The sequence below is a fragment of the Esox lucius genome, chromosome 11 (genome assembly GCF_011004845.1).
Source record: "Esox lucius isolate fEsoLuc1 chromosome 11, fEsoLuc1.pri, whole genome shotgun sequence".
NCBI lineage: Eukaryota > Metazoa > Chordata > Actinopteri > Esociformes > Esocidae > Esox > Esox lucius.
Window position 1 is genome coordinate 6,248,347 of NC_047579.1, and position 22,948 is coordinate 6,271,294.

General features: G+C 46.1%; 1 protein-coding gene across 3 annotated transcripts in view; it reads right to left on the bottom strand.

Annotated features, from left to right (window-relative positions):
* Positions 1 to 22,948, bottom strand: part of rab11fip4a (RAB11 family interacting protein 4 (class II) a) — a 62,237-nt gene that overhangs the window by 21,023 nt on the left and 18,266 nt on the right. Inside the window, exons 2-3 of one of the 3 annotated variants that reach the window (XM_029123786.2) lie at positions 22,313 to 22,400; positions 19,682 to 19,758 (exon numbers count right to left, since the gene is read on the bottom strand). In XM_029123786.2, coding sequence (XP_028979619.1) covers positions 19,682 to 19,758; positions 22,313 to 22,400 — 165 coding nt within the window. Of the gene's footprint in view, positions 1 to 9,412; positions 9,850 to 17,144; positions 17,151 to 19,681; positions 19,759 to 22,312; positions 22,401 to 22,948 lie in introns of those variants that run through there. The other 2 variants (XM_034295353.1, XM_029123787.2) reach the window with 2 other exon arrangements.

Sequence of the window (22,948 nt, forward strand, 5' to 3'; positions counted from 1 at the left end):
GCGCCTACGGGTTGGGGATAGGTCTCTCACTGTTGTTTGTGCCTACGGGCCGAACGGCAGTGCAGAGTACCCAACCTTCTTGGAGTCTCTGGGAGGACTCTATCGTTCTACTGGGGGACTTCAACGCCCACGTGGGCAACGACAGTGACACCTGGAGGGGCGTGATTGGGAGGAACGGCCCCCCTGATCTGAACCCGAGCGGTGTTCAGTTATTGGACTTCTGTGCTAGTCACAGTTTGTCCATAACGAACACCATGTTCAAGCATAAGGGTGTCCATCAGTGCACGTGGCACCAGGACACCCTAGGCCGCAGGTCGATGATCGACTTTGTTGTCGTTTCATCTGACCTGCGGCCATATGTCTTGGACACTCGGGTGAAGAGAGGGGCGGAGCTGTCAACTGATCACCACCTGGTGGTGAGTTGGATCCGATGGGGGAGGAGGAAGCTGGACAGACTCGGCAGGCCCAAGCATACTGTAAGGGTCTGCTGGGAACGTCTGGCCGAGTCTCCTGTCAGAGAGATTTTTAACTCCCACCTCCGGCAGAACTTCGACAGGATCCCGATGGAGGCTGGAGATATTGAGTCCGAGTGGACCATGTTCTCCACCGCCATTGTTGAAGCAGCCGCTCTGAGCTGTGGCCGTAAGGTCTCCGGTGCCTGTCGAGGCGGCAATCCCAGAACCCGGTGGTGGACACCGTAAGTAAGGGATGCTGTCAAGCTGAAGAAGGAGTCCTATCAGGCCTGGTTGGCTTGTGGGACTCCTGAGGCAGCTGACGGGTACCGACAGGCCAAGCGGACTGCAGCCCGGGTGGTTGTGGAGGCAAAAACTCGGGCCTGGGAGGAGTTTGGTGAGGCCATGGAGAAGGACTATCGGCTGGCCTCGAAGAGATTCTTGCAAACCATCCGGCGCCTCAGGAGAGGGAAACAGTGCCCTACCAACGCTGTTTACAGTAGAGGTGGGCAGCTGTTGACCTCAACTGGGGATGTCGTCGGGCGGTGGAAGGAGTACTTCGAGGATCTCCTCAATCCCGCCGTCACGTCTTCCATTGAGGAAGCAGAGGTTGAGGGCTCAGAGGTGGACTCGTCCATCACCCGGGCTGAAGTCACAGAGGTGGTCAAGAAACTTCTCGGTGGCAAGGCACCAGGGGGTGGATGAGATCCGCCCTGAGTACCTCAAGTCTCTGGATGTTGTGGGGTTGTCTTGGCTGACACGCCTGTGCAACATCGCGTGGCAGTCAGGGACAGTGCCTCTGGGATGGCAGACCGGGGTGGTGGTCCCTCTTTTTAAGAAGGGGGACCGGAGGGTGTGTTCCAACTATAGGGGGATCACACTGTTCTGCCTCCCTGGGAAAGTCTATGCCAGGGTTCTAGAGAGGAGAATACGGCCGATAGTAGAACCTCGGATTCAGGAGGAACAGTGTGGTTTTCGTCCAGGCCGTGGAACACTGGACCAGCTCTATACCCTCTACAGGGTGATGGAAGGTTTATGGGAGTTTGCCCAACCAATCCACATGTGTTTTGTGGATTTGGAGAAGGCATTCGACTGTGTCCCTCTAGGCATCCTGTGGAGGGTGCTTCGAGAATATGGGGTCCTGGGTCCTTTGCTAAGGGCTGTCAGGTCCCTGTACGACCGAAGCAGGAGATTGGTCCGCATTGCCGGCAGTAAGTCAGACTTGTTCCCTGTGCATGTTGGACTCCGGCAGGGTTGCCCTTGGTCGCCGGTTCTGTTCGTAATTTTTATGGACAGAATTTCTAGGCGCAGCCAGGGGCCGGAGGGTGTCAGGTTTGAGGACCACACGATTTCGTCTCTGCTCTTTGCGGATGATGTTGTCGTGTTGGCCCCTTCAAGCCAGGACCTTCAGCATGCACTTGGACGGTTTGCAGCCGAGTGTGAAGCAGTGGGGATGAAAATCAGTACCTCCAAATCCGAGGCCATGGTCCTCAGTCGGAAAAGGGTGGCTTGCCCACTTCAGGTTGGTGGAGAGTACCTGCCTCAAGTGGAGGAGTTTAAGTATCTAGGGGTCTTGTTCACAAGTGAGGGAAGGATGGAACGGGAGATTGACAGACGGATCGGTGCAGCTTCTGCAGTAATGCGGTCGATGTATCGGTCTGTCGTGGTGAAGAAAGACCGGTCAATCTACGTTCCTACTCTCACCTATGGTCATGAGCTTTGGGTCATGACCGAAAGGACAAGATCCCGGATACAGGCGGCCGAAATGAGCTTTCTCCGCAGGGTGGCTGGGCGATCCCTTAGAGATAGGGTGAGAAGCTCGGTCACCCGGGAGGAGCTCAGAGTAGAGCCGCTGCTCCTCCACATCGAGAGGGGTCAGCTGAGGTGGCTTGGGCATCTGTTTCGGATGCCTCCGGAACGCCTTCCTGGGAAGGTGTTCCGGTGCCGTCCCACCGGGAGGAGACCCCGGGGAAGACCTAGGACACGCTGGAGGGACTATGTCTCCTGGCTGGCCTGGGAACGCCTTGGTGTCCCCCCGGAAGAGCTGGAGGAAGTGTCTGGGGAGAGGGAGGTCTGGGCATCCCTGTTTAGACTGCTGCCCCCGCGACCCGGCCCCGGATAAGCGGTAGATGATGCCATGCCATGCCATTGTATCACATACAAGGTATTACAAATCCATTTCCAAAAAATGTGAGACCCTGCTATATGCAAATAAAAACAGAATGCAATGATGTGCAAATCATGTATCCCTATATTTAATTGAAAATAGTACAAAGACAAACTGAGAAATTTAATGGATTTTGGATAAATACATGCCCATTTTGAATTTGATGCTAGCAACATGTTTCAAGTTGGGACATGTCCTCTTCTTTTCACAATACTCTGTTAGCGTTTGGGAACTGAAGAGACCAATTGCTGTAGTTTCGTTGCTTGATACAGGATTTCAGCTGCTCAACAGTTCAGGGTCTCCTTTGTAATATTTTTCGTTTCATAATGCGACAAATGTTAACAGTGGGTGACAGGTCTGGACTGCAGGCAGGTCCGTTTAGCACCCAGACAATTTTACTACGGAGCTATGCTGTTATAATACATTTAGAATGTTGTTTTTAATTGTCTTGCTGAAATAAACAAGGCCTTCCCTGAAAAAGATGGCAGCATAGTTGCTCCAAAACTCGTAAATATAGTTCAGCATTAATGGTGCCTTCACAGATGTGCAAGTCACCCATGCCATGTGCACTAATACATCCCCATACCATCACGGATGCTGGATTTTGAACTGTGTGCTGATAACAAGCTGGATGGTCCCTCTCCTCTTAAGTCCGGAGGATGCAGCAGCCATAATTCCCAAAAAGAATTAAACATTTTAATTAGTCAGACCACAGGACAGTTTTCCACATCACCTCAGTCCATAACAAATGAGCTTGGGACCAGAGAATGCGGCAGCGTTTCTGGATCTTGTTTATATCTGGTTTCTTTGTATGGTAGAGTTGTAACATGCATTTGTGGATGCAGCGACGTACTGTGTTCACAGACAATGGTTTTCGGAAGTGTTCCTGAGTCCATGCAGTGATTTCCACTACAGAATCGTGTCTGTTTTTAATGCAGTGTCGTCTGAGGGCCAGAAGATCATGGCCATCCAATATTGGTAATCTGCCTTGTCCCTTGCATACAGATTTCTCCGGATTCTATGAATCTTTTAATTATATTATATGCCCAAACTCTTTGCAATTGTAACGTTATTCTTAAATGTTGCTCTATTTGCCCACGCAGTCTTTCACACAGTGGTGAACCCCTCCCCATCCTCACTTCTGACAGACCCATCCTCTCTGGAAGGATCTTTTAATACCCAGTCATGTTACTGACCTGTTGCCAATTGACCTAATTAGTTGTGTGATATTCCACCAGGTTAACATTTATAGCATTACACAACCTTTCCAGTCTTTTGTTGCCTCTGTCCAACTTTTTTGAAACGTATTGCTGGCAAAGTGAGCATCTAAAATGTCTCAGTTTCAGCAATTGATATGTTGTCTTTGTACTATTTTCTATTGAATATAGGGTTTAAATGATTTGCACATAAATGCATTGCATTCTGTTTTTATTTACATTGGATGCAGCAATGCAACTTGTTTGGAGACGGGGTTGTACATCACACACACACGTTCTTACATCACACATGTTCTGACATCACACACACACACGTTCTTACATCACACACGTTCTGACATCACACACACACGTTCTTACATCACGCACCAAGTCACTATATGACACGCCTTTTGGAGCCTTTAGGAACAGGAGGTGTCTCGGTCAGCAGTGTTACTGCAATGCAGGGAGACAGACGTCCCTACACCCTCTCCACCCGTTGGCTGGCCCCCACCTCTTCGTCCATCCTCCCACCTCTTTGTCCATCCTCCCACCTCTCTGCCCATCCTCCCACCTCTCTGTCCATCCTCCCACCTCTTTGTCCATCCTCCCACCTCTCTGTCCATCCTCCCACCTCTCTGCCCATCCTCCCACCTCTCTGCCCATCCTCCCACCTCTCTGTCCATCCTCCCACCTCTTTGTCCATCCTCCCACCTCTCTGTCCATCCTCCCACCTCTCTGTCCATCCTCCCACCTCTCTGTCCATCCTCCCACCTCTTTTTCCATCCTCCCACCTCTCTGTCCATCCTCCCACCTCTCTGTCCATCCTCCCACCTCTCTGTCCATCTTCCCACCTCTTTGTCCATCCTCCCACCTCTCTGTCCATCCTCCCACTGCTCTGACCATCCTCGCACCTCTTTGTCCATCCTCCCCGACTCTGCCCATCCTCCCCGACTCTGCCCATCCTCCCCGACTCTGCCCTCCCTCCACATAATAACCTGTCTCATTAACACATCAGTGAGCATGGAGAGAGAGAGCGGAGCAAAGAGAGAAAAGGGGAGAGGGAGAGAGGCCATGAACTTTATTAGTTAATCCTGCTGAGTCTCCCAAAGACAGACGGTCAAGGAGACGTGTACAGAGGGCTGTGTTTTGATCCTGTCCTTCAATCATACCTCCATCTCCCTCCATCTCCCTCTCTCCCTCCTTCTCCCTCCCTCCCCCTCCCTCCATCTCCCTCCTTCTCCCTCCTTCAGTTGTTTCTCCACATCGATCCGTGTGCCGTCTTTAAGCACTAGACACAAAATACAAAGCCTTCATGGCCAACGCCGCGCAGCAGAACACGCATTTATTGTCAACGACAACATATCAAGCAGTTACCCATGACTCATGTCATGGGAGGGCAGATGAGATTATGGTGTTACAGTATTTATTTATAGCCCATTGGATCTCCTTTCTTATCTAAGTCATCTTATGTCACTTACAGGTCATTTGGGTTTAGAAGTTCACAGTGTATTTGTAAGGTTATCTAGGGGGAAGACTGGAATGGAGTTTTTTTTTTTTTATTGTCTAGGGGACTGGCTGTGTTTAAAGTACAGTAAGAGATTATCAGAGGTTATCAGTCATAAAGGGATGGAGGGTTGTATCTTGCCCCAAACATACAAACTTTACATATTGCTATTATACTCAAAAACTATTAAAATGTTTCTCCCTAAACAAGTGGATTAATTTTCTTAAGGCTTCCCTACATCTATGAATAGAAATAACATGTTTGACATCTTGTAAATAACAAAACATTTGATAAACTTACATCAATATTTTTTTTAAATAAAATATATTTTCAGTATCACAAGCATAGCGACAACCAGAGAAAACATTTTGTGTATTTTGGAAGAATTCGGGAGGCATCTCACCCCATAGGATGGGTTATGAGGTACAGTGAAGCCAAATCTTTAGAACTGTAGAAACACAGTTAAGAGTCCATAGAGGAAGAGAGGGATGCATATAAAGAGGTTCTTTTCACTCGATCCTTTCAGACAGATTGTTTCTGATCTTTGAAGATGTTCTATCCAAACCCCGGACACCCAAAACACTGCACCACTACCTGGAACCCAAACACATATCCACTGTAGATTGGGGAATGACTGATTAATGAAATGCTTTTATGGCCATACTCCTATTCAATTATATTTTTGATGTAATAATGGCTGACTTAGTACCACTGGACAAGAATTTCACCGCACCTTTAATAGCTGGTGAACTGAGTACGTCGAGGGAGAACGGGATTTAATATGGCAGTGTAATGGGAGACATGAAGGGGAGGTCATAGTGGCAACAAGGAGGCGGGGTTATGGAAATATGCAAAAAGGAGGTGGGTTATTAAAATGAGGAACATGGAAGCAGAGTTATAGGGAGCAGGAGGAGAAAATCAGATGTGGCCTCGATCTGTGAGTGACTGTGTGTAAATAATACATATATGTCTACTGGCCGCACCAGGCTACAATACAACTGTCTGGCAGACAGACACACATACCCACACACACACATACACATACACATACAAGCACACACACATACACATAAACATACACACACACATACACACACACACACATACACACACTCACACACACACACACACACACACACACACACACACACACACACACACACACACACACACACACACACACACACACACACAGACACACACACACGTACCGAACACACAAAGGAGTGAGGATTAAGAGTTGCTCCGTCAACATAAAAACATCTCTCTACCAAGAATACAAAAAAATTAAGAAGCTGAGACTTCTATTGTCCACTGTTTGATTTGTACACATCAAACTAAGACATATAACTTCAAAACACCTGCTCTTGCTAATGTGCTGTCAGTATTAAACCCATTTAGTTTGAGTGTGTCTGTAGGAGAGACATTGCCGTCTCTGTCTCTCTCCTGGTCTTTGTCTGGAAGTGTTTCCCAAATGCCATCCTATTTCCTACGTTGTGTCCACCTCACCATTTGTAATGCACTTCATAATGCTATTTGGACCATGCACTAGAAGTGAGTCTGGCATTCTAATGCAGAAGTTCAAAGCATTAGTGAGAGTGTGTGTATGAGTGTGTGCACTTCTTCTTAACTACATCAATTATACACACATTTATGTCTGAACCAAGGGCAGAGACAGAGGGGAAAATGACAGCAAAGGACAATGTGGGTGTGTTTCTTTCAAAGGAAAGAGGAGTGTTTCTCTACATAGTTTTATGGCCTGAAAAGCATGCCTTGCTCTTTCTATTGTGCACACACAAAGGTTTGCTTTTCTATTCTTGCAGGAGACTGAAACTTTGAAATCCATGTTTCCGATCTTCAAACCGAAATCCTAACCAGAACTTCAGTAACCTAACTTGTATGCCCTACCTTAACCTCGTCCTAATGCTTATCCTTAAATCTAACCACTAATACCTAAACCTAAAATAACCCCAATGCTAACATTGTTTCACATCTTTCCCTAAACCTAACACACACACGTGTCGATCCAGACTGTCTCAATTTGAGGTATTATCAGGAGATGAAAAGTCAATCTTGGTAAGCTGGCCTTCTGTCTCCCTCTCCTTCTCTGTATCTTTGTTCCTCCTTCCATTTTCCCCTCTATATCTCCTTTTGTCTCTCCCTAAATCCTCCTTTCTCTCCATCCCATAAACCTTCTCAAATGGTTCATTTCCCAGAACCCCCTGCCACACACACCTGTCCTATCGTCTTTCACCCCCATCTCTTTCTCCCTCTCTCATTTTCACCTCCAAACAGCTACCGCCCCCCTCCACACACACACACAACAGCCCCCTTCATACAGACCCAATATGGTTGTGTGTGTCTGCGTGTGTGTGTGCGTGTGTCTGTGTGTGTGTAAACTGAGGCCATTGACCAGTTTGACCCACGGCAGTCTTATGCTACTGTCGCCTGTTACCTACATGCTTAACCAGCCATTAACACACACATCCACTCACACATTTTGAAAGGAGTGACCCCTTTAGCTGTTTGAGAATAAACTGGAAACAACCCAGAAAGTGGAACGGATAATAGAGTTATTCTATTTCAGGTGAGTGACTAGACACACCAAATGGCTGTGAATAGGAAAGCTTACAGTTGTATGCATCAGCTTTAAATTCAAAGTAACTGTAGTCTAACATAATGCCAGGCACCGCACTAAGCTTTCCTATTTATACATACATAGATTTATATATAGCCGTTATGGGCTACATATACATTAATGTACCTCTTATGAACATTCATAAACCGGGTGGTTAAAACCTTGAATGCTGAATGCCGTGGTATATGGGACCATGTTCCACCAGTGTGACACAGAAAACACGGTTGGAATCATGTTGGTTAAGGGTTTATAATAGCAATAAGGCGTCCCTGGGGGTGTGTGGTATACGACTAATATACCGCGGCTAAGTGTTGCCTCCATAAACCACCGCTGGCCGTGTCGCTTAAACAGATCTGCGTCCCACATGACTCCTTATTCCTTTAATGAGGCGATGGCTTTAAAGAGCGTTTATGGGGTTCTGGTCACTGCTCTTTACATGGTTAATGTTCATGAGTGAGCAGTGCAGGGAAAAGCAATGAGACGCCGTTTGGGACCAAGGACGTCGACTTGATTGGAAAGTTCACAGTCAACGGGTCCCAGGACACGAGACGTCGCACGCTGAAGACAGAACGATACATGACTACTAGCAAACGGGAGGGAGGCAGGGAGATAGGAAGGGGGAGAAAGGGGGAGAAAGGGAGTGAGAGGGAGGAAGGCAGGGAGAGTGAAAGGGAGGGAGGCAGGGAGATAGAAAGGGGGAGAGAGAGAGTGAAAGGGAGGGAGGCAGGAAGATAGAAAGGGGGAGAGAGAGTGTGAGAGGGAGGGAGGCAGGGAGATAGAAAGGGGGAGAGAGAGTGAGGGGGGGGCAGGGAGATAGAAAGGGGGAGAAAGGGGGAGAAAGGGAGTGAGAGGGAGGGAGGCAGGGAGACAGAAAGGGGGAGAGAGGGAGTGAGAGGGAGGGAGGCAGGGAGATAGGAAGGGGGAGAAAGGGGGAGAAAGGGAGTGAGAGGGAGGGAGGCAGGGAGATAGAAAGGGGGAGAGAAGGAGTGAGAGGGAGGGAGGCAGGGAGATAGAAAGGGGGAGAGAGAGAGTGAGAGGGGGGAGGCAGGGTGATAGAAAGGGGGAGAAAGGGGGAGAAAGGGAGTGAGAGGGAGGGAGGCAGGGAGATAGAAAGGGGGAGAGAGGGAGTGAGAGGGAGGGAAGCAGGGAGATAGAAAGGGGGAGAAAGGGAGTGAGAAGGAGGGAGGCAGGGAGATAGAAAGGGGGAGAGAAGGAGTGAGAGGGAGGGAGGCAGGGAGATAGAAAGGGGGAGAGAAGGAGTGAGAGGGAGGGAGGCAGGGAGATAGAAAGGGGGAGAGAGAGTGAGAGGGAGGGAGAAAGAGAGAGAGAGACAGCAGACACACAGTTGGAACAATAGACAAGCTCTGCAGCATTCACCCGTTCTCTCAGTATACACACACACACAGACACAGACAGACACAGACACACATACACACACACACACACTCTTACCGTGCAGTCCATTGCAGGGGGGCTCTCCCCCCCTCCCCACCAAAGCGTGCTGTCAATTGCCGATTCAACCGCCACAGCCATTTACACACACCCAAACACACAGACACACGCCGCGTTTCAAACAAGAGGGTAATCCAAACCAGGCTGTCTTCCAAATGCAGAGTCCGCGTGCTATTCGGTCACAGTAGAGATCGTTCACACACACACGTGTGTTTGCCAGGTCCGAACACACACACCCACACAGGAGAACAGATCCAGCATGAAGAGTATTATCCCGGCCACAATCCACAGAGATTTCAATAAAACAGAAGCAAAGAAGGCTGTAGACCAGTACTCCAGCTCGGCACTGTCATGTTCCCACATACACACACACACACACACACACAAACACACACTGTCACTGCAGCTTTCTGGTTTGAATTTGAACACCCAAACTGACGCTTTGGCAACAGTTGCCGGGATGAAGCCACACCCACTATCTTTCTCTCCCTCCCTCCTTTCTCTCTTACTCTTCCTTCTCTCTCTCTCTCCCTCCCTCTCTCTCTCCCCCTCTCTGCTCCCTCTCTCTCCCCAGGTTGTTGCTAGGCAACAATTCAGCTGGGCCGGCCACATAAGGTGACATCAGCGAGAATGAGAGTCACACATTGCAACACACAGCAATCTCTCTCCCCATATCTGTCCTTCTGTCACGACTCCAGCATTTCATCACTGGGTTAGAGAAAGTGTGTGTGTGTGTGTGTGTTATAAATAAATATAGATCAGGGACAGCGGCTTTTCCCAAGATTTTGAGAATTAAGTGAATTAGTTATTATCAAGGAAACAGAAGAGAATCAGTGACAAAAAAGGAATCAGGAATGGGTCATTCCTGAACAAGGAAGTTAAGTCTCACAGCTTAGCAGCTCCTTGGAGGTTTCAGGTAGGACTTTGAGACAGTCCATCTGTCTTTAGACCTTGGTACCAACATGAAGGTCATGTGTACAGTCCATTCTGACTCTGAACAGGAAGGCAGGCAGGCAGAACACTCTAGAACATACTCATGTATACGCTCAACCATTGTATAAGCATTTCTTAGGACATTATGGGTAAAACACAAATAAAATGAACACACAGAACCTCTAAGCTGCCAGTCTACAGAAGAGGGTATACAATCTTCATCTGAGCATGAATGTGTTCATGGACAATATTTAGGGTCCTGTCTAGCTCAGTTAATAGAGCATGTCCCCAGGGTGATTTCCCTCGTGGGTCCAGCATTAAAATGTACATACTCGCTCCTGTAAGTCGTTCTGGCTAACATCATCTACTAATAGACTTACATGTTTTCCTTTAGAAATCACCAGATATCCCTTTCAGATTACCCATACCTCGAACACGCAACAAATAAAACCATACCTTAAAACGGATTGGTTAGTTTCAAATAAAATTCTCAGGGAAAGATCATTTAACAAAGATAATTTTACCAAAATGAGAGACTATGTCTAATATCTTCAACCGATATCTGTGTTTAAAGGTTTAGACAAACTGCTTGTGCCTTATGTCTGTCTGTCTATCTGTCTGTTGGTCTGTCTGTCTATCTACCTGTCTGTCTACATGTCTGTCTGTCTGTCTGTCTACCTGTCTGTCTGTCGGTCTGTCTGTCTACCTGTCTGTCTGTCTGTTGGTCTGTCTGTCTACCTGTCTGTCTGTCTGTCTACCTGTCTGTCTATATGTCTGTCTACCTGTCTGTCTATATGTCTGTCTACCTGTCGGTCTGTCTGTCTACCTGTCTGTCTGGTTTCATGCTTAAAGTGAATTAGACATGAAACAAGACGCAAGGCTGCTTCGTTGCCCCCCGTTGGATACCAAATGGACATGAACACTTTGCAACTGACTTTAAATGACTCCAGACAGGAAGAGAACGAGAGGGGGGAGTTTTGGGGGGACGGGAGAGGAGAGGGAAGAATGAAGTGAAGAGGCATGTGAGAAAGGAGTTTGGCTGGATAAAGCCACAGACACGTACATGATACACACACTCTGAAACACACATTTCCCAGGCTTACCCGGGATAAAACCCAACACTGCTGCTACACAGTCTCTCTGCTAAGCTTGCTGTCTAATCCACAGTTAGAAGAGTTCAATCCCTTGGTAGGTCACTGCGTCTGGAAGACCCATTCCATTTGGACGTTGGAAACTGTATTGACAGTAAACACGGTTTGGGTGGAACCACGATCGTTTCTGGAAGGAAGCTGAAGGAAACATGAAAGCATGAAATCCAACTGCTCAACATCATCAGCCGCCTCCAAATCAAACACGTAGGGGGCTGTTGTGTCTTGCTCATCGATCAAAACCTGTCCAATCAAACCCGTCTACAGGATGCCCCTGGAGACAAGAAATGGAACAGATGGTTTATGAGTGAACACAGACATCCGTTAGGAGTAACTGTGTCAAACAACCGGATGAAAACACTTTGTCGGGGCACCGTACGGTTACACTAACAACCCTGGTGACAGGCATGTGCTGGGGCACAGAACTACAACCCCGCTCCCAAATAAGTTGGGACACAGCGTAAAATAAAACTATTCAATAGACATCAGTACCAAGACAACATAACAAATGTTAAAACTGAGCCAATTTCTTTGTTTCTTGAAAAATATATGCCCACTTTCAATTTGATGCCAGCAACAAGTTTAAAAAAAGTTGAGACAGAGACAACAAAAGACTGGAAAAGTTGTGTAATGCTAAAAAAATAAACCTTGATTGGGTATTAAAAGAGCCTCCCAGAGAGGATGGGACTGTCACAAGTGAGGATGAGGAGGGGTTCACCACTGTGTGAAAGACAAATAGCAAATAGTGCAACAATTTAAGAATAACGTTTCTCAATGTATAATTGCTACGAGATTGGGGTTCTCATCATCTACGGTACATAATATCATTAAAAGATTCAGATAATCTGGAGAAATCTCTGTATGCAAGAGACAAGGCCGACAACCAATACTGGATGGCCGTGATCTTAGGGCCCTCAGACGGCACTGCATTAAAAACAGACAAGATTCTGTAGTGGACATCACTGCATGGGCAGAAATCACATATAAACAAGATCCAGAACCACCACCGCCTTCTCTGGGCCCGAGCTCATTTAAGGAAAATCCATATTTGAAATTATTTTTAGGAACCATGGACGCTGCGTCCTAATGCATCCCCATGCCTGATGGTATGGGGGTGCATTAGTGCACATGGCATGGGTGACTCCATTAATGCTGAACAAAATATACAGGTTTCGGAGCAACATTTGCTGCCATCCAGACAACATCTTTTTCAGGGAAGGCCTTGCTTATTTCAGCAAGACAAACCACATTCTGCACGTGTTACAACAGCATGGGTCTATAGTAAGAGTCCAGGTGCTAAACTGGCCTGTCTGCAGTCTAGACCTTTCACTCATTGAAAACATTTAGGCGCATTATGAAACAAAAAAAATGACTAAGGAGGGCATCAAATTCAAAAAGTATTTTTCCAAAAACAATAACATTTCTCAGTTTCAACATTTGATATGTTGTCTTTGTACTATTTTCAATTAAATATAGGATAAATGATTGTATTCTGTTTTTATTTGCCTTTAACGCAGTATCCCAACGTTTTCGGGAAACAGGGTTGTACATAGCTGTTCCCGGGTCTTATTACTAGGCCACGTTTGAGCTGTGTTGAGTGTCATCTCATTGACGGCCTCATGTCGAGAAACGAATGGAAAAGGCAGAGAGACAGCCTTGTTGATGGAACTGATGGAGCGATTAACACACTGTGTTACCCTACCTCCACCCTGTTCCTGTTATCCCTCCCACTCCCCAAACACACACACACACACACACTAAGGCAACATGTTTGTCTTTATCCGTGTCTCCTCTCTGCATCCCTCTAACCAGATCGCAAGAACTGATAGGAAGGCTGTTAACGGAGGGCTCAGTGTACGTGTGGTTTTGTATGGTGGTACAATACAAGTAAAAATCAATGCCCCCTCCACACACACACACACACACACTGCGCACCGCTCAGCGCAAAGAAACACAAATGACTGTCGGCTTCCAGGGCTCACTACGCTCGACCGAAACATCAAACCATCAAAGGCTGCTGCCCAGAGTGATGAGAGAAAGAGAAGTAAATGGAGGGCGAGGGAGAGAACATAAGGTTTTAACAGGACAGCCACACGCTACAGCCACACGCTACAGCCACACGTTACAGCCACACGCTAAAGCCATACGCTAAAGCCATACGCTACAGCAACACGCTACAGCCACACGCTACAGCCACATGTGTAGTCTACAGGCGCTGACACCCGGTCCTGTGAAGACACCCGGGTTAGGTTCCAGGGGTATCATCCACACCTCGACGTGGAGGTGAAGCATGTGGCTGCTGTGGGGCACACGTGAGAGAACAGGGACGAGCATCGAGACTGAGGGAAGAACGGCAGCCTTTTTATACGCAGCCCGTGTTCATTGTGGCACGCAGTTTCAAAGCCTTTCGCAACAGTAAAGGAAAAACACGATTTTCTTGACAGACACTTTCGAGTAGACCCCCCCTATCCATTCTGGCGCATTTGCTTTAATTTGAAAACAACCCTGGGTTTCTTTCAACTGAAGGAGAATTCGTTCAGAAAGGATAATGACTTGGTCTAAGTGAAGACATTCTTAAGTGTACTGTTGGAGCCATATATGAAAAGCCTCACAGTTATTGTTCATAAAAAGGAAATATTATTATTACTTTTGTTAATTATGGGAATGCCTAGCCTTATGCTTAGAAGCATTCATTTTGGACTGGACTCTGGACTACGTGGGCGGGGCAAGGACCAGGGAAGTGACACAGTTTTCCACCACAATCCACAAACACAAAGCAAACAAACGCCAGACTGACGTCAACCAACATTTTAAATGCACTAAGCGAACTGACATTTGCAACTCTTTCTTTTGTCTGATTTCGATTACGGTTTATCTTTATGAACCTATTCGATAGATGTTTAATTCATGACTTGTACAATCCTAAATTATTTTGTTTTAATGCGTGTGGTGACCACTGTCCCTGGTCTGAAGTGGCTATAGGAATCAAAGTTGTTACCAAGTCACTATAGGTACTGTCGTGTTTGTGGCTGTGTTGGAGATCAAATGGCTAATGGCCCTGCTACTTCCTACACCTGTCTGTTTCTTTGTTGTGTTAAGAGGATGTGACCATATGGAAGAGACACACAGGCGCCCCCTATGGCCTCTTTATGTAATTACACAGTCAGTCAAAATAACTGTTTCTTAAAACAAAAAAGGTTCATACCCTCAACCTACTTCACTAAGATCTGACAGACTTTACTTAGTTATTGCTGAAATGCGTTGTTAAGTGCTGCATAAGGCACACACACATACACAAACCTACACTGTTAATTGAGAGTCCAGTGGCCAAGTAAGAGCTGGTGTGTGAAGGAAAAGACAGAGATGAAACCTCACAAACCAGCCACTCATCCGATTACACCATTAAGTGTTCTCAACACACACACACCACGACTCACACACACACACACACACACACACCACGACTCACATGCATGAACTCAGTCAGGTGAACAGTCAGAGGATTTTCAGTCGGTTAGTTTTGACAGTAAATCCTATAGGCATGTGTGTGTGGGTACACGTGTGTGTGTGAGAGATCTCTCGTCTCTCTGATCTGGCTCGCATGCTTACTAACTCTCTAACTCACTCTCTAACTGTTTATATGCCCTAATCTGCCCCCCTGTGTGTTTCTATGATGTCAGCAGTGAAGGAGAACTGTGATTACACAGCAGTGCTGTCACGGTGAATCAGTTTGTTATGGGAAGTAATGCTAGCAATATTAACACCCCGGTATGGCAGTGTCCATAACCGTCCCCTATCCCCTTTACAGCACACTACTGCTGAACCAGGCCCATGAGGTAACGAAGGGAATAGGGGACGTAGCCTAACAGGTCAGTGTGATGATCACTCAGAAGACAGACAGGAAAAACAAACTGCCCAAGCAGTTTTATATGAAAATAAAATGCATTTTTGCAAAGTTCTTATTATGGAACCGTTGTTATGGTAATGACATGTGGCACACTCTGTTTCTCTTAATCTTTCTCTCTTTCCCTCCATCCTTTCTTTCCCAGTGAATTTCATACAGGTCCAGGGTGACCCTACCGACTATCCTGGACTGCCTGCCAAGTCTCGAAAGGTCACTTCCAGAGCGTGGAAAGGTGAATAAAGAGAATTTCTGAGATCAACTTTGGGTCAAACTCAGTTTGAAATAATAAGAACAAGGATGAAATTAAAAGGAAGAAATCCTTTTTTTTTTAAGATATGAAACCCAAACTTCCAAATAACGTGGTGCCTTCTGGGATTCCACTTCCCCACTGGAATCTGCATCGTTGCACACTTGCTGGAAGGGGCCACTGAAGGGGCTAATTAGCCCATCCGCCCACAGTACATTTCACTCCCTCAGCTTTGGGACCGCAAAGGGCAGGGGCCCACGTGAACTCACAAACGAGGTCCAACAAGAAAGGGCAGGGGCCCATGTGAACTCACAAACGAGGTCCAACAGGAAAGGGGAAGGGGTTCATTTGGGATCCAGCCACCCCACTCTCTCTCTCATAATTGCCCCCATCCCCTATACCACAGTGCCCTCTAGTGACAGAGATGAAACATCCTCAGCGGCTTTGTCTCCATCCCAGTTAATCACATTCCCATCAGCTTTGATGGGTGCAGTTAGGATATTCCCTGTGGCGTTATGACTACGCGCAGAGCGTCTCCATCGCCCATAAAACATCCGGAAGGTTCCAGCTGGAGAAGTGATGTTCGGATGAAGATAAATCTCATCACCACTGGGATCCAAAGCAGGGTCAAGGAGACTCTTTTTCTCTCTCTTCCTCATCCTCTGCCTGTCTGTCTGTCTCTGCACCATCTGACTGTGTGCCTGTCTGTCTGTCCATCTGTCTCCTCCCTGGGAGGGTAATCAGTCTAGCTGGTCTGTGTGTTACCTGACAGACTGGTCCTGTGGTTGAGGACTGACGGTGCCAACAGGAAGTACTGTTTGTGTGCCAGCACCCCTGTAATCTCACCAGACATTGTGATATACTGACAAGGAGGAAGGAAACCAATTGTATTTTCCGAAAACACTTGACACTAGGAGGCTCAAAGAAGAAATCTCTCATATGTGCACACACACAAACAAGTGTGTGCATACACAAATTAAATAGTAACCTCTGACAGACAGGAAAGGTTAAAAATGACATTTGCTGAGGCAATGTCAGAATACAACAACTGGTAGAAAGAGGGAACATGGTGTGGTAGAGAGGGATGTCAGGGAGGAGGAGAGGAGAGGGGGGAGAAAGGAGGCGGAGTGGGATGGGGGGTTGGATATTTAAAGGGAGGAGGAGCTTGGCTGCAGAAAAGACCTAATATTCCTTCACTTCTGAGTAGGATGGAAATGCAGAGGCACAAATAAACACAAACTCACATTATTTCTCTCCATCTGTCCTTCTGTCTATTTATCGGTCTGTGAGATTTAGTTCCCATACACCCTGAACGGAAACAGACAACAGGCCAAAGGAAACAGAACGGTACCCTGGCTTATATCAGATCTAACTGGATATGACAGAGAACAGGGCATCAGAGAAATGCTGCCTGTTATCGTAACTGTATAAAGCATTGACCACTGACGTAACCCAATAAATTCCATACAGCGCTTACACCTACAGATATGAATAAGTTACCTGGTAGATGTAAAATGGTATATGCTACCAGGTGGATGTAAAGTTATGTTAGCGTATGTGGTACATCATTTATAAATTGTGTGGTCCCATAATACATTGGGGCACAAGACTGGAATGGATCCAGTCCTATTGGCCTGGCAGGGATAGGGGGGTGTGCAAAGCTGGGCTGACCGTCAAATACAGCAGTTCTCTGGAGATATGAGGTTGCATGGGCAAGGAGCCATGCAGTGAGAAAAAGCAACAAAAGTAAATTTTGGAAAACTCTCTGTTATAACCCAAAATGTGGATATGGGGGATGTTTTATGAGCACTTAGCCCATTACCTTTTCTGTGGACACATTCCAATCTATGCCTTCCCGGGTAATGTTTAAATCATCTACCAAGCCTTAACAACTAATGGATTATATTCGGTCACAGAAACCCAGAAACAGAAAGCCGTGTGTAAACAGAACAGTAGCAACTACTTTTTCAAATGACATCCTATAACGGCATGTCACAAGAATTTCATTGTTCAGAATGACGCTATGTTGTTTGGTGCATCTGATAAAAGACTTGGACATACAGTGCATGTCATAGAATGTATATGATATATTACATGACATACATCTGAATGGAAATACTACATAATGAGGAATAATTCAATGGGAAATAAATAAGGATAGTAAATAAAGACAGAATAACAAATTCAGTTGCTTCAAGCTTGACTCAGCAAAGAGAGCCAATTGTCACGAATGAAGCACATCAGTGGCATTAAAAGTGGACAACAAAAAGCTTCAACTTTCCCAGTCTTGTCAGGCGGTGCAGAGGTTACAACAAGGGGCAGCAGGAAAAGGCAACTTGATGATTGCTCATTGCTTTTAGTAGAATGTTTACAGTGCAAAGAGCACAGAGTAAAGAAAAATACTAAACATTTGTGACAGGTACCGGATCCGTGGAACATACTGAGCCAAATCCGAGGGGTTTCGTATCCTGTTTCTCGCACCTCTCAAATCCTGTACGTTGCTTACATGTGTATTAAACCTGTTATATGCAAGCACACTGTTCGCTTAGATGAAAGAAATGTCCCTAATAAGGATTCAATTACCTTACCACTGGCTTCAAAATGTAAACCGTTAAAGTTGCAATCACATTCTCAAAGTATATATATATATATTTTTTTTATGTAAAGATTCCAAAAAGGGTACAAAATAATATCCAAGTGTTTGGATATCCCAGTGAGCAGAGTTGGTTCAATAATCAGGACATGGAAGCTGCATCACAACAACCAGGCACTACAAAGAAAACTGAAGAAGCCATAGGGATACCAACAATCACTTTGAAGGAGCTACAGAGTTCAGTACCTGGGAGTGGAGTAATGGTGTACCAGTCAACCATATCAAGAGCAGCGTATAACAATGGCCGTTATGGGAGAGTGGTAAGAAAGAAACAGTAACTCAAAAAGTACCATCACTCTGATACTGTTTGAAAAGATGGTGAAGAAAATAACCATGTGTCATTCCGTCCCCAAGCAAGACAGTTAACCCTAATTTCTCCAAGGTTGTTGTTGTAAATAAGAATCGGTTCTGTGCTGTAGCCTTTCGTCTTGTAATTTAAAGTCATGTTGAACTTGTAGAACATTTTGTTACCTGGTAGATGTCATGATAAGTTATGGTACCCGATAGATGTGCTGTAAAGTTAAGCCTCTTGGTAGATTTGTTAGGATATGCTATGTAATGTTAGTGTATATTAATCGCAAAATGTGATGTAAAGTCATGACACTTGACAGACATCATGTAAATGTATTAGTTAGATGTCCAGTAAAAATGTCACCTGGTAGATGTCCTGTAAATTATGTCACCTGGGAGATGTCCTGTAAACTATGTCACCTGGTAGATGTCCTGTAAACTATGTCACCTGGTAGATGTCCGGTAAACTATGTCACCTGGTAGATGTCCGGTAAACTATGTCACCTGGTAGATGTCCGGTAAACTATGTCACCTGGTAGATGTCCTGTAAACTATGTCACCTGGTAGATGTCCGGTAAACTATGTCACCTGGTAGATGTCCAGTAAACTATGTCACCTGGTAGATGTCCGGTAAACTATGTCACCTGGTAGATGTCCTGTAAACTATGTCACCTGGTAGATGTCCTGTAAACTATGTCACCTGGTAGATGTCCGGTAAACTATGTCACCTGGTAGATGTCCAGTAAACTATGTCACCTGGTAGATGTCCGGTAAACTATGTCACCTGGTAGATGTCCAGTAAACTATGTCACCTGGTAGATGTCCGGTAAACTATGTCACCTGGTAGATGTCCGGTAAACTATGTCACCTGGTAGATGTCCGGTAAACTATGTCACCTGGTAGATGTCCAGTAAACTATGTCACCTGGTAGATGTCCGGTAAACTATGTCACCTGGTAGATGTCCGGTAAACTATGTCACCTGGTAGATGTCCGGTAAACTATGTCACCTGGTAGATGTCCGGTAAACTATGTCACCTGGTAGATGTCCGGTAAACTATGTCACCTGGTAGATGTCCTGTAAAAGTATCTTACCTGGTAGATGTATCCATTGTCCGTCTGAATAGTAACACTACGAGGGCCGAGAGCTGTCTTGAGAATCTCCTCACACCCTAACAGGGAGATTGGAACACAGAGTGTGTGAGAGAAAGAGAGAAAGAGAGAGAGAGAGAGAGAGAAAGAAGGAGAGAAAGAAGAAAGTAAACGAATGACAAGTTGAGTAATAACCAGGCCATATTTTCCTCAGGTGGTCTGTCCTATTTTATCCTCCTCGCCTTTCATACTTCTACCCAAGGCTGGAGTTGTGATGTATGGCTCAGTGTATGGAGGCACTTACCTATGGGCACATCCCTAACGGTGCCCTATTCCCTGGATATATAAACACACCTCTGGAGGTGCAAGTAGGGAGCAGCAAATGGAACAGGGTGCAATTTGGGACACCACAGAGTGCACATCCAGGGAAACACCATTTGACCAATCAGGGAGCTTTGTAGGCGCTGATGTCTTTATTTGGACGCTGACAGTCTCAAACAATACAACTGAGGTAAATGGCCCAACAGCTCCAGGTTTAGTTACAGGTGTTTCCCCCCAGCCCTCCCTCCGCGGAGTCCCCATGAAATGCAAACAACCTGTTTTCCGGGGATCCAGTCATCTTCAACCTGGCTCAGTTTTCTCCTGGAATTGGATGTTGAATGTCCACTCTGGCCTTTCTTTAATGTTTTGAGTCAGTTGTAGATGAGGATGGATAACCCTCTGTGTTCTGTGAGCGCTGCGGTAGACCGCATTCATTTAGCTATTTCCTGGTCATTGTCTCATAGGGTCAAACACTTTCTTCTTCTCTCTCCACTCCAGTGGATAAATGCTGCTTCTTTTGAATCATTTAAAAGGCTATTCCACTTTCAATCCCACACACAGAAGAGCGCAGTGACACCGAGGCACACACACACATTAAAGAATGGCCAGAGAAGACAGGGGAAACGCACGAATGAATAGAAACCCAGCTGAGAGATGAAGATCACATACTCACTCTGCTTCTACCCCACACTAGCCTCATCCATCTGACACTAGCCTCATCCATCTGACACTAGCATCCTCCATCTCCTACCCTGACACTAGCCTCTTCCATTTTATGCTAGTCTTACCCATTTTCCGCTAGCCTCCTCCATCTGATGACCCCAATTCATATGATGCCACGCTTATCCATCTGACATTAGCCTCATTCATCTATTACCCTTGAAAATCACTCCATCCATCTGACGCTAGCCTCATCAATCTGATGCTAGCCTCATCAATCTGACGCTAGCCTCATCAATCTGACACTAGCCTCATCCATCTCGTAACACATCCCCTGACACAAGCCCAATTCAGTTTCCACTAGCCTCATCCGTTTGATGCTGCCTTCTCCATCGAATACCCCCTAATAACACATGACAAAACCACATACTTCCAGCAGCAACCCCATCCAACTGACTCCAGTCTCATCCGTCCGACAGCAGCCCGATTTACTCAGTGCTAGCCTCATCTCTTCACAGAGGGCTGATCTCAGAGCGGGATGAGGGAGGACAGGGAAGAGATGGAGAGCTCAGCTCATTAGGAGGGCTCCGGGCCTCAGTAAAAAAACATCCCACACACACGCTCTCTGTCATTGAAGGGGCAACATGTCGCCAAGCAGGGCACCATCCCATGGGCATGCAGCCCGGGTTGGCGCACACCCACTGGTGATTCCCAAGAACCCAATACCTTCCTTTCCTTTTTGCTTAGAAGGGAGGCATGTGCTCGGTGTTCTGTGTGTATTCTAGGGTGAACTATCCCTTTAAGAGGGCGTCCTGTGAGCATGGGTATTGTCTCTCTGTGCTCCACAATGCCAGCTATTTATACACAAAGAAAAAAATACATATACCCTATATGGGCCACACACAAACACAACTGCAAAAATGCAGGTTAAATAATTTAAGGCTGAGCATAAGAGGGACAGACATTCATACTGTATACTGGGGCTGTGTTAGGTTGTGACAGGCTGAGCATAAGAGGGACAGACATTCATACTGTATACTGGGGTTGTGTTAGGTTGTGACAGGCTGAGCATAAGAGGGACAGACATTCACACTGTATACTGGGGCTGTGTTAGGTTGTGACAGGCTGAGCATAAGAGGGACAGACATTCATACTGTATACTGGGGCTGTGTTAGGTTGTGACAGGCTGAGCATAAGAGGGACAGACATTCATACTGTATACTGGGGCTGTGTTAGGTTGTGACAGGCTGAGCATAAGAGGGACAGACATTCATACTGTATACTGGGGCTGTGTTAGGTTGTGACAGGCTGAGCATAAGAGGGACAGACATTCATACTGTATACTGGGGCTGTGTTAGGTTGTGACAGGCTGAGCATAAGAGGGACAGACATTCATACTGTATACTGGGGCTTTGTTAGGTTGTGACAGGCTGCCTTTCTCTCCTCTATATCGTCCCTCTGTCCGTCACTGTCCTCCCTTTCTTCCACTCCTATTGTTGGAACGCTGCTTTGCTGACTGGGAACATTATGCCATCTCTGAGCGGATGAACGGACGAAAGCACACACACACACACACACACACACACACAATTGGAATGCTGTAAAAGGACCAGCTATAGGGTAAAGAGGAGACACATTGTCTCCAGTTACTACCTTTGATGGCAAACACTCCATAGCAGAAATCTTTGAAGTTGATCCTGCCGTGAGCATTGGGATCCAGGTACTTAGTCAACTTCTTCACCTGATGGGGAGAGAGAGTTGGAGAGACCATGTTAGAGAAACGCAGAGAACAGAGAGACCAGGTTAAAGCAAGAGAGACTGACAGAGTAAAGAAGAGAGAGATGAGCGCAAAGGGGATTGAAGGTACACTACAACTACGTAATATATTCACACACCACAAAATGGCCGTTCAATGAAAAGTTGAACGATAAGTGAAAGAATGCATTTATAATAAATCCATTTAGATAAGTTTGTTTCTTCTGCGTATATACATTTAGGTCTGGAAATATTTGTACACTGACATGTTTCATAACTTTGGCTCTGAAAGCCACCACAATGGATTTGAAAGGAAACAACCGAGATGCAATTGAAGTGCAGACTTTCAGTTTCAATTCAAGGGGTTGAACAGAAAGATTATATGGAACGTTTAGGAATTGCAACCATTTTCATACACAGTCACCTTATTTCAGGGGCTCAAATGTAATTGGACAAATTAACACAATAAAATGTTAATTTTTAATACTTTGTCGAAAATACTTTGCAGGCAATGACTGCTTGATGTCTGGAATG